The sequence below is a fragment of the Culex pipiens genome, chromosome 1, assembly GCF_016801865.2.
Source record: "Culex pipiens pallens isolate TS chromosome 1, TS_CPP_V2, whole genome shotgun sequence".
Classification (NCBI taxonomy): Eukaryota; Metazoa; Arthropoda; class Insecta; order Diptera; family Culicidae; genus Culex; species Culex pipiens.
This window is the reverse complement of record NC_068937.1, coordinates 94436603-94450010: the sequence shown is the minus strand read 5'-3', so window position 1 is coordinate 94450010 and position 13408 is coordinate 94436603. Positions and strand designations below refer to the sequence as shown.

The window sequence follows — 13408 nt, the reverse complement described above, 5'->3', positions numbered from 1 at the left end:
AATTCAAAAATCTGTATCTTTTGAAGGAATTTTTTGATCGATTTGGTATCTTCGGCAAAGTTGTAGGTATGGATATGGACTACACTGAAAAAAAATGATACACGGTAAAAAAAATTTGGTGATTTTTAATTTAACTTTTTGTCACTAAAACTTGATTTGCAAAAAAACACTATTTTTATTTTTTTTTATTTTTTGATATGTTTTAGAGGACATAAAATGCCAACTTTTCAGAAATTTCCAGAATGGGCAAAAAATCTTTGACCGAGTTATGATTTTTTGAATCAATACAGATTTTTTTCAAAAAATCGAAATATTCGTCGCAAAAATTTTTCAACTTCATTTTTCGATGTAAAATCAAATTTGCAATCAAAAAGTACTTTAGTGAATTTTTGATAAAGTGCACCGTTTTCAAGTTATAACCATTTTTAGGTAACTTTTTTGAAAATAGTCGCAGTTTTTATTTTTTTTTAAATAGTGCCCATGTTTGCCCACTATTGAAAAAAATATTTTTGAATAACTGAGAAAATTCTCTATATTTTGCTTTTTCGGACTTTGTTGATACGACCCTTAGTTGCTGAGATATTGCCATGCAAAGGTTAAAAAACAGGAAAATTGATGTTTTCTAAGTCTCACCCAAACAACCCACCATTTTCTAATGTCGATATCTCAGCAACTATAGGTCCGATTTACAATGTTAAAATATGAAACATTCGTGAAATTTTCCAATCTTATCGAAAAAAATATTTTCAAAAATTTAAAATCAAGACTAACATTTCAAAAGGGCCATACATTCAATATTACGCCCATTTTAAATGTTAGTCTTGATTTTAAATTTTTGAAAATATTTTTTTCGATAAGATTGGAAAATTTCACGAATGTTTCATATTTTAACATTGTAAATCGGACCTATAGTTGCTGAGATATCGACATTAGAAAATGGTGGGTTGTTAGGGTGAGACTTAGAAAACATCAATTTTCCTGTTTTTTAACCTTTGCATGGCAATATCTCAGCAACTAAGGGTCGTATCAACAAAGTCCGAAAAAGCAAAATATAGAGAATTTTCTCAGTTTTTCAAAAATATTTTTTTCAATAGTGGGCAAACATGGGCACTATTTTAAAAAAATGAAAAACTGCGACTATTTTCAAAAAAGTTACCTAAAAATGGTTATAACTTGAAAACGGTGCACTTTATCAAAAATTCACTAAAGTACTTTTTGATTGCAAATTTGATTTTACATCGAAAAATGAAGTTGAAATTTTTTGCGACCAATATTTCGATTTTTTGAAAAAATCTGTATTGATTCAAAAAATCATAACTCGGTCAAAGATTTTTTGCCCATTCTGGAAATTTCTGAAAAGTTGGCATTTTATGTCCTCTAAAACATATCAAAAAATAAAAAAAAATTAAAAATAGTATTTTTTTGCAAATCAAGTTTTAGTGACAAAAAGTTAAATTAAAAATCACCAAAAAAATTTTACCGTGTATCCTTTTTTTTCAGTGTAGTCCATATCCATACCTACAACTTTGCCAAAGACACCAAATCGATCAAAAAATTCCTTCAAAAGATACAGATTTTTGAATTTTCACATATAATTTTTGTATGGACAGCTGCCAAATTTGTATGGAAAATTATATGGACAAAATAATGATGCAAAATGGCTTCTTTGGGCATACCGAAGGCACCAAAAAAGTTTCAGCCGGATTAAAAAACACAAAAAAATCGAATGACCGAAATCCCAGAGAATTGCTCTCCTTTGACCCCGGCCACCGGAACGTCCCATGCTTCCTGCCGGAACGTCCAGAATCACCAACGACACGACGACGACGACGCGTTGATGTTATTCCTTGATATTATGGCAGCGAAATGGCTTCAAAGTGATTTATCATTTTACGATGCAGCCATGTGCGCAAAGCCAAATCACAGGACGACGGCGACGACAAGGACGACGAACGAAGGTGTATGTAAGTGGACGGATGGAGGAAAGATGGCCTCTTGGCGATGATCTGGGCTGATGTTGATACGATGGGACACGGAAAATATGGGACATGAACGGAGCGAAAGGGTTGTGCGTGTGGAAAGTGGTTCCGGTGGTGGCGAATTTGAAACAAAGTTATTCAAATTGAGCAAATTTTGCTGGACAAAAACAGGGCCTCGTTTTTTTTTATTTGGTGCCATCCTTACTTTGAAAGCCTTTGAAATCAATAGGAAAATTTTACTTTTTCAAGCCTATCACACTAACGCTTGAAAAAATTCGAAAGCATAAAAGAATCAACTTTTCATTGTTTAAATAATTTTGAAATTTCATATATTTCATAAATTTTTAATCTATAAATTAAAAAAAGCAGACCTAAATGAAACTTGCTAATTTTGTCATGATTTTATTCATGAAACTGGTTCTCAGATCCCGGGCGGTAAGTCACCCGGGCAGAAAGTTGCATCTTGGAAAAATCTACCCATGTTCGTAAAAACACGAACAAGTCAAGTTCACCCCAGGGTATGGTTAAGAGATAACCGAACATGGCCACGAACATAAGTTGTTCGAGGCGTGTCTGCGAAAAATCTTGTTGAGTTTATTTGACCAACAAAGCCACATCAAGTTGAGTTTATAGTAGCAAACAACTGAAATCTTCCAAAAATCATATCAAGTTCATAAAGTAGATTTTGATCCCAAAAATAATTTTATTGGTTTTTAATGCACCCCGCCACAATTCAGACCCCCCCCCCCCCCTTCTTCCTCTTCACAAATATGAGTAATATTGCAGGAATATACGCACTTACATCAAAACAAGATTTTTCAAAGTTGAAAAATTATTTTACTTTAAAAACTCATTAAAAAATTGTGGAGAAAGCGTTGAATTGCCAAAATGTCTCAATAATTTTCCAAATCACGAAAAATCCAAAGTCTCTATATTCCATTTTTTTTTTTTGAAATTAAAAATAAAAGTTTATGAAAATATTCCTAAAATTGCATAAGTCCAAAAATCCACAGTAAAATTTCAAAAAGCCTGGTAATGTTTCTTATCAAAATAATTTTTCAAAATGTTGAAAAATATTCAACTGGCTGAGAGCAAAAATTTCGCAAAGTCCTGAAAATCTAATAAATTCTACCAAAAATCTTGTCGTGATACGGATCCCGTAAATTTTCTAAGTGCCGGAACGATTTTTGTAGGGGGTATATCAATAATTATTAAAAACCAACTTTCGAATTTCAAAATTTCAATGAAGACGTTTTGTTAGGGACATTATTTTAGGAACAAACTGATGTTTTTGTAAAAATCGGACGAAAATTTCCTGCAATTTCGACGATTTTTCCGAAATTTTGGTTCAAAGCAAAAATAAACATCAACATAATTTATCATGTTTCCAAACGCCCAAAAATTTTCTAAGTCCCAAAAAAATGCTGACACATTGAAAAATATACGCAAAAATTTCTAAGTCCAGCATAAATAAAATCAAACTTTAAAATATCAGCTCATGAAAATTATTCTAAGTGTCGGAAATTGAAAATTATGTCAGTGACTGCTAATTTTTCTAAGTCCAGCATAAATTTGAAATAAAGTCAAAATAATCATTTCATGATGTTCGGGTAGAATTTTGGAAAAAATAAAATTTTCGAAATTTTTGCTAAGTCTAAAAAAACTACCACTAACACCTCAATATCAACTGTAGATAATGCAGTATGATCATGGAATATACTTTCCATGATACGCAGTCGGTTTCAAAAGTCGTCATAACTCGAGGAGTTTACAGCAAGATGCGAATAAACAAGCCAAGATAGTTCGAAGTTATATCCACCAACTCACTTTCCGCCCGGGCAGTTGGTGGCGAAATTATTTTGATAAGAAACATTACCAAACTTTTTAAAGTTTTACTGTGGTTTTTTGGACTTATTGAATTTTAGGAATATTTTCACAGAAAAAAATATGAATAATTTTCCACAATTTCTGAAATTTCCAAAAAAGTTGTCTCGTGGTTTATGGACGACCCCTAATCGAGGCTTCGGATAATTGAGTCTGGACTGTATTTATGTATCATCCTATATCCCGTTCCTAAACCCAGTTAGTCCCATATTTTTTCATCTCAATTTGCTATTTCTTGACCCTGAATTCAGAACCATCATTGACAGTCATTGCGACAAGAATAAAAGACACCTTCTACGACCTTAATATATTTGTTCATAACTCGGGTGAATTTTTTAAAAAGCCGAAAGAGCCACCGTGACCTCCGACACTAATATTCGTTTTTCTCCAAATTATAACAAAATTTCATTTATTTTTAGTTTGGGGCACTTAAAAGACGTGTAGATGAAAAATCTTAAGCATTTTTGAAATTGGTTTTTCGCAAGTAGGTCGAATACCGATGCAAAAAAGGCTTTGTTTACCATTGGCTCTTACGTCTTTTTGAAAACTAATCCGAGATAAATCCTAATTAAAACCATCAACATAGTCCAATCGATGAAATAATCCTGCGAATTATTATATTTTAAATAAAGCATTTATTTCCATATTGCACCACAACATGTTCCCAATAAACATTTTACGTATTTTACGTAACATTTTAACGTACACAAAAACTGATCAAACACATCAAAATGAATTTTAAACATTAAACACAAAATAGGGTAGATGGCTCAATATTGCTTTAATGCCTTTTTTGCACTTGTCAAGTTATCAAAATTCTGGATACATATATTATTGATATTTATATATCATTTTAAATTTGGTGACCAACATTTCATTTCCTTCTCTTAAATAAGAAATAATCTCTTTTTTCATGAAAAATTCCGCGAAAGATGGGTTGTAGAATTCCTACCTTTTTTTTAAAATTCCCTTTTCTCACAAAAAATCGATTTGCGCTAAAACACTGTTTTCATATTTCAGTGCATCGAGTCATGAACAATTTTTTTCGTATTTTTTATATTTTCTAATTTTAAACATTGAATTCGAGTTCTGTGACCCCATTTTAGTCAAATTTAAGTTGTTGATTGCCTATTAAATTACCTAATAATTTTTTTCAATTATTTCAAATTGCCATCTTATATTTATTCTAAATCACTTTAGAGCATGTTTGGGGTCATATTCGAGCTAAACAATCGAAAATAAGACAACGAATTTTTTTGTCGTGATTCGATCCGAAATGAAATTTTTCCGAGGCCTTCAGATAATCGAGTTTGGACTGTATTAAAAATTAATTTACAGATTTTTTTTGTAAGCAGCAAATTAGCCCTCAATTAAAAACTGATACGATTTTGTATGTTAAAAATGATACTTAAGAGAAATTTTCTGATCTTTCCGTTGAAATGTTCATTTAAAGACGAACATTTGAAAAGAAGTGTTGTTGTAAATGTAGGCCCTTTTAAAATTGTTGTGTTGAGTAAAAAATGTTGGTTATATTTTTATCGGCAAGATCAAAAGTTGCATACCCCAAAAAAACAGTTTTCTTGATTATTTTTGTTTTTGTGGTCGTATTTCAGAAATTTTATTGTTTTATTTATTAGACAAATGCATAGGCCGTTTTGAAAAAAAATAATTGCATCAAGAATTGATTAATTTTTTTGACTGATTTTTTAGTTTAAATCACAAAAATGGCTAATGTGCTTTAAAGTGTCATATCTGAAAATAATCTGTTATTTTGATATCACCACGAAGAACCCCTGTCCAACGGAATCTGGCCGCCATGGCCATGATTCGACGATTGCTGGAGATCCCAGGATCGATCCAGTAGTTCCTCTCTCTATCTTTGCCTGAGTGAAAGAACATGTCCACAGCCTGCCCTGGTGGTACGTCACAGATGAGATAAGATTACACACGAATAAATAGCGATTAGACAGAGCGGACACGTGTCTCTGTGTATGTGTGTTTGTTGATGGTGTCGAATATGGACATAAAAAATAAATCTCTCTCTCCTAGCATCCCCTCTGAAGGTGGATGGATGAATGGCACCCCAGGTGAAAGCCATCCCGATTGCGGGTCGGAAATAAATTCCATGCCAACAGATGGCATGCGATCAAGGGCATGCAAATTGATATTTCAAAAGAGAGTCACGAGCGCCTGGATGTATGCACGCCGCCATGTGGCTTTGAAGTGATGTGGGATGGGGGGGGGAGGGGGCTTTGGGTTTTTTGGCAATCGTTACGGAACGTGGGATTATTACGCTAGAACGATAAAAGCTGGCAATGGTTTTATGGGAAATTTAAATCCCTGCTAACCTCTTTGAATGTAATTCTCAGCGAAATTCTTTTGAAATTGAATCAGTAACAGAAAGAAATATGATTTTAAAGTGACTAGTTAAAAGAAAAATTCTTTTTGATAAACATTTTTCCATTTTTTACATTGAGTATAACATAAACACGTAAAATTAACTACAAACAAACGGATAATCGCAGAGCTATTACAATTAATTCTTAGAACAAAAAATATACTTTCCCCGCTCCCCGTCCAACTTTCTAAAACCATCAACATCGTTCAACTCCCCCACAGTTCCAGATGATGAATGGCCACCCAACGATGTCGTTGACGTTGTCGTTACCCCTAGCAAATCGATTTAAGGTCGTAATTTCATTAATTTTAATTTATCAACATAATCTCCACCCATCTGGCTTTTGTCGAATCGCGCAGCGCACTTTCATTCATTCTTTCATTCGCTCAGCGGGTACAGTGCAACTCTGGTAGTAGGATACGCTGCACAACGAAGTTGCTTTTAATTATTTTTTTGGTTTAAACAGAGCTATCAACCGATCAAATTTTCAGCAGGTCATTCCAAAAGAAATCAAAACATTTCAAATCCGGAAGGGGCCAAATCTACAGGTTTATTAAACTAAGTTTCCAATTTGTAGGTATAATTTAAACCTCTGAGACTTGTCGGAGACATTGGTACAAATTGAAACGCTTACCCATGCAAGTATCTTTTCGCCCCCCCTAGCGGACTAATTACGCATTTCTGTTGTCAGCAATGAAGACACATTAAATTGTTTCATCCACATGTGGGTGGGTTTGTGTATTTTTCCCATGATTGGCTAAATGGGAAGCTGGGGAGACAGTCAGGGAGGTTCTTTAGGTTAATCGAAAGTCGTATGGAATGTAAAATAAGTTAGTTTTTTAAAACCACCTAAAGTTGTAAGTTGTTGGTACGTTTTAAGAGATCTGTAACATAAACAACGTATTTGCTCAACCTAATAAAAATTAAAACTTCAATTAAAAGCTCGTCAAATACGTTGAAGAAGCATCCGATTCCCAGCATTCCAACCTGTTTTCACAAAAAAAAAAACCACCACCCTAAACCACGACCATTCATTGGAATTACCCCGTTGGGGACAGAACTCGGGAGCGGGAGCAAACCGTTTTCGGTTCCAACATGGGTCATTTTTTGCATGTTTGTGTATGTTTTTGCAGACACACAACAATAAGCCACGATGATACTGGCACACACATACACACACTGCATGCAATTACCCTGAACTTTGTACCGTGGCACGTGGCAAATCAGCACGCGCTCGGGGAAAGCATCCCCTTAAGCACAGCAGCAATGTGTGTATGTTTGTTCTTCATGGATCCCCGACCGACCGTTGCTTTTTTGCTGCTCGTTTTGATAAGGATGATTCATAACGCTCAAGCAACTGCAAAAAGTAAAAGGCCAGACATAACCATTATTTCGTCATGACATAGGTCAGAAAGTGTGGGGTCCTTTTCTTGTACTTGTTCTCCTTCTGGTGGGAAAATGGTTTGTTTCTTGGGATAACTTAAATGCAGATTTTAGTGAGGAGTGCTAAGATATGATTATGTTAGGAGCTACTTGAATGAACTACAAATCTAGTTCGTCTAGTTAATCTACTTAGCCTAAGAAGCTATACAGGTTGATTTAGTTTCTGTTCCTCATACCTCAAAAGACATACCATGCGTCTCCAACCAACAATATCAAGCTTTAAGGGAGACGCATGGTAGTTTTACTTACCCACTTCGTTTAGATTCCATGAAACCTTTCAGATCTGAAGGTAAATCGAGAGTTTTTTTTATTTTTTGACAAGGTCCAAGAAGCTATTTCGTATATTATAGACCTATTCAAAAAGTCTCTAGAAATATATTTGGCACAAAGTCAGGTTTTGATAACTGTAGCTACAAAGTATTACACCTACTCTGTAATCCGGGGTGACATTGACAACACGGGTGACTATGATAGCTTTAAGACTGTTTTTCATAATGAAACAAACGAATTTAATACAAACGGAATGACTTGGAATCATACTAAGCTTGATAGGAAAATAATAGGGGCCATCCATAAACCACCGGACCGAGCCACGTAGCCCAGTGGTAACGCTTCCGCCTCTTAAGCGGTAGATCGGGGTTTAAATCCCAGCTCGGACCAACACAACTGGTGATCTTTTACCTGCTGGATTCGATTGCTTAGTAAAGGGACCGCCCGTGTGGATCAATCGGACCGCGCACTGGACTCACAATCCAGAGGTTGCCGGTTCGAATCCCGCGGCGGGCGCTCTAAAATTCTTTGTGTAAATATGGGTATTCGGCGCCGTCGCTCCGTGCCATACTTTCATACACTTAGGAGCCCAGGGCGGCGAAGTCCTTGTAGATAAAAAGGAAGACACTAGTGGTTGGTACTAGCAATGGTGGCCGACAGCTATAAAGTCAACTTCGTAAAGGGAAGGTAGTTATCGTCACAAACTGGACCTCATCAAGACACCTTATCAAGACAACCTATGGAATGTTAATATTAACCTTAACATGTTAACATTAAGTTGATTAATAAACTGCCGGCCCCGATACTCTTCAAGGGTGTTCCCCTCAGGAACAGGGAAAGATTTACTTTTTACATCCATAAACCACGTGGACCCTCTAGGTGAGGTAGCGGCGTTGGCGATTGTCCACGCTCCGTACAAAAAGATTTTTTGTAAGGGCAATTGTTCACGAGGGAGAGGGGGGGGTGGAATTCTGATTTCCAAAATAAAGTGCACGTGGTTTATGGATCTAATTTCCCTGTTATTCCATGGTGACGAAATGTCCTTTTTTTCGTCACCAGAAAAATAACACTACTGAAAAGTTCATGGTATGTACGACTCATTTGGTTGCTGAAAACCAAATGTCGTCAATGCTTTGATTTTTTGAGCTAACAAACAAACAGATATCGACGCCGTCGTGCTAACTTGTCGTACGTCGCTTTTTGACGATCCGAGAAAAACGCGTTTTAATGTTTGACCTGGAATAAACAAAAACGAGAGCACGCAATGTAAACAATAACAAACACGTTTTGTTTGGTTGACCATTCTGTGCATTGTCCTGAAATTTTGTTGAATTGAGTTGAGTTATAATTTAAAATGTTTAAAATGTTTTTTTTTCAGATTGAAACTTCTTTCCTATGCAAAGTGACAAAAATGCACGGAGTTTTTACGGTTTTTATTAAATATCTCTGGATTAAAATCGATTTTTGGGGATCTGTGAAGGTCAAAAGGTGAGGCATTGTGAGCTGCAAAAAATGGCGTTCTTAACTCAATTTGGTCCAAAATGCACGTACGACAAGTTAGCACGACAACGACGATATATAGTTTTGACAGTACGCAGTAAAAAAATCATGGTGATATTCATGTGGGAAGGGGTACATCTTTTATGTCAGAAAAAATGTGTAATTTTACCTCTGAAAATTTGAAAACTTTTTCAGTCTAAATTGAGGTAAAATGACGTCATAAAAGAGGCAATATTCAACCTTCCAAAATTTCATCTTCTAAATTTACACATTTTTTTTCTGTGTAGGATAACTGTAAACATTTCCAAGCCTTTTGTGATGTTTGTTTAAGAAAAAAGCTCTGAATTGAAAGTTGAGTTTTTAAAATAAAATATATCATCTTGTAAAATTTTACAAACTTGAAATTTACCCTTGTTTCATCACACAATAATTGGAGACCTGAGCCGTGTTTTTAAAATGATAATTTTGATTTTTTAACGCATATTTTCACATGCCATGTCGGTGAATGGCTTGCCTGGCATTTGTCGTTAAATTTGTTCGTTGGAATATTTCAAAAACCATCGACCAAAATTTTCAGTTAATCAATACGGCTCTGTTCTAGTTACTTTCACATTTTCTTTTTAATTATCAAAATAACGTTTTCAGAGCAATTATGAATGGTAAGTTCTTGTAAATATAAAAAAAAAATTAAACGTGGTTAATAAAATGCATTTTTTTAATATTTCATCACCGGCCGCCATCTTGGATTTTAAAATTCTAAAAAAATTTAGCGTAGTTTAGGGGTCATACCTATATGCTCAAGAATTAAAAATTGGACAGCGAAAAAAAATTTTTTTTCGTGCTTTGATTATCCGAAGTAAAATTTTTCCGAGGCCTTCGGATAATCGAGTCTGGACTGCATTACTTTTTTTGTCACCATTATTATTTTATTTTGAGCAGCTAAAAGGCTAAAAGTGTAACTTTTTTCAAAAATAATTATTGACGAACTCGTACAGAACTTCTGAATGTTTCTCGTTTTACTTACAGAAAAAAACAGTAATAGTCCTGATACAAGGATTAGGATCTATTACTTGAAGTCTCAACGGCGGTGATAAAATATTTGATGTTTAAAGTGAGAAAATAAAAAAAATACGTAGGTTTTTTTTCTACATGAATTCTAAGAAATCTTTGGAGACCGGCCCGTGGCTTAATGGCTACGGCTCCCGCCTCATAAGCGGAAGGTTCCGGGTTCGATTCACGAACGGTCTCCTTGAAATTATTCGACTATAATTGAACTTTGAATATGAACAAAAAACGCACGGAACCAGGTGGGATTCGAACTCACATTTTTGAATTGATAGTCAGATGCTCTAACCACTCGGCCAATGAGAGGTTTGACACATCTTGAGTGAATTAATCCGTAGTGGTGAAATAATGTCACACTATATAATACAACAATCCCTTTCCCAACGATTCCCCTACACACACCACACACCATATTCTATAAATAACTCGAAGTGGTTGGTACGGTATGTCTCCACTTCTTCTTCTTCCCCTGATGATTCCATGAAATATGGGTTCTGTTCATAGAATCTGTCTCTTGCGGTTAATGCAACGCAGGGCCGCTTTAGTGAGTGTAATACATTTCGGGGGTTCTCGAAAGTACTGCAATCATTAATAATGACAAGAAAGAACTTGAGGCGTAATCTAACCATAAGTTCTTCCCGGATGCTTTCTTCGGACTGGCTGCGCTTGTGTTCGATTAGATTAGATTAGATTAGACATGAATTCTAAGAAATCTTTGGATAACCGAACTTCGAATAATCGAGTCTGGACTTTGTTTGATTCACCGGAATCCTGTGCCTCACTGTGGGTGTTTGATAAAAGACGTTTTTAAAAAAAAAAAAACAATACAGTTTCTTAGTTTCCACTAAAGTTATTGAACCTTATTCTAATCGCAAACCAATTTCCTTTCATCCGCTCCCCTAAACAGGCCAATTCATGGGTGACATCGCGCTGCCCAACATCAACTACGAAACCGAGTGGCAGCGGCAGCGCCTCAACAAAACCTTCCAGCAGGAGCTGGAAAAGCTCAAACAGGAGGTGTACCACGAGGGTCTGCAGGTGGAGGAGGAGGGTCTCACCGACATTGTCCGCAAGAAAACAAAGCAGCTGTCCGGGCTGGACCTCGTTACGACCTCCTCCTCCTCCTCCACCACCTCAACTTCCGCTGGGTTGAATCGAAATTTGAACGATCCAACGGTGGACGTTGGGGATGATGGGTCACAACCTGTCGATCATAAATCACTGCAGAATCGACGCCGGCATCACGTGGTGGACGACGATGAGAATGCCATAATTGACAGTTACTATGGGGAATCCCAGCATATTAAGGCGACCATTATTGATAACAACGATAACATCATCGGCCGGAACAATGGGAGTGGTGGCAACGCTGGTCAGGCCAATCAAGAAGTGGTTCGTGGGGCGTCGTCAACGGCAACGCTAGGGGAGGTTGACCAGCAAAAGTTGGGTGGGCCCACTCCATCTAGCAAGAGTGATGTTTCCAAGGGGAAAGCCAAAGGCAGAACGACAGACGTTCGCAACATTGACCACAATCGCATCCAATCCGACACCAAGGACATCGTTATAGACGACTCGAGCGATAACATCATCAGCAACGGGCACGTAAGCCGGAAAAGTGCCCTTCCACCGGCAGTAGCCACTACCACTTCCACGCTGCGGCCAATTCGCACCACTCAAGCCAATCGCTTCAGCAACTCCGGTGGCAATGGCCGCACCCTCGAGGACGTCCAAGTCCTCAACGGTGACGGAACCATCACGACCCACAAGCGCCATCGACGACGCCGACGGCAGGGAGTTGGTCGCAAAAACTCCACCAACGAAGACCTCGCACCCCGCCGAAAGCCCCTGAACGCCAACGCGGACTCGTACCGCGCTCGCCTCGAACGGCTCCGGTCCGAACTCAGCAGTCCCACCCTCTCCATCGAAGACCCTACGGTGAAATCCAATCGCAAGCCGAAAACACACTCCACCAAAGACAAACAAACAACGTGGGAGAAAAAACCCGCCAAAAAGAGCCACAAACAAACGGACAAATCCAGCGCCAAGCGGCGGAAACCGACTACGGAGCCGACCCGCGTTCTGGACGACATCATTATAGAAGACCATGACCACCATCAGCACCAGCAACAACAACAGACTGCTGCTGCAAACTTGCTGAAGGATGCCAACGGAAATGTCATCCAGTCGTCGTTCATGGCGGCACATCTAGTAAGCGACGGCGATGATGATGACCGGAAACACCACCATCACCACTGGCAGGAGCAACCTGTTGAACTTGGTGAAAGGTGAGTTAGAGGAGGGAAATGCTTTATTGGGGAAATAGGCACTGTAATTTTTTTTTAGTTTTCAATGATAAAATTAGCAATTAGTAAAAAAAAAATCTTGCATAGCCGATAATTTTCTTTTGATTTTACTTCATATATTACTAAAATATTTTTCACAGTGTATCTTGCAAAAATGCAAACGAGCAGTGGTGACGTTTTTTTTCCTAGTTTTCAACATACCGATGCCTCTGAGCTCTCTTGTACTAAGCTTGCTGGTTTTCCTATCTAGTTGATAGGAAACCCAGCATAAGAGAGCACAAAGGCATCGATGCGGAAAAAAATATCCAAAGAGCATAGACAGACACATACACACAATTCCAGTGAAAAGCAAATGCCATCTGTGAATACTTTGTTTTCTATGCTGTTTTCATTAGTAAGAGAACATTCGGGGATTCGTTTATTTTCCATGAATTGTTGACTCTTGGACGGATGAAGGGGACTCAAATCAGTCAACTCTTTACCGCCTCAAAATGGGGTGAATAAAAAAAAACTTACACTAAAACTTCACTGAAAGAAAGGCACATAGTAATGTCACATGTTTTACA

At 37.1% G+C, this 13408-nt stretch overlaps 1 protein-coding gene across 6 annotated transcripts in view; it reads left to right on the top strand.

Annotated features, from left to right (window-relative positions):
* LOC120427076 (tolloid-like protein 1) overlaps nt 1-13408 on the top strand; it is a 64482-nt gene that overhangs the window by 33824 nt on the left and 17250 nt on the right. For all 6 annotated transcript variants that reach the window (XM_052706646.1, XM_039591918.2, XM_052706645.1 and 3 more), the window contains exon 3: nt 11447-12824. In XM_052706646.1, coding sequence (XP_052562606.1) covers nt 11447-12824 — 1378 coding nt within the window. The remainder of the gene's footprint in view (nt 1-11446; nt 12825-13408) is intronic.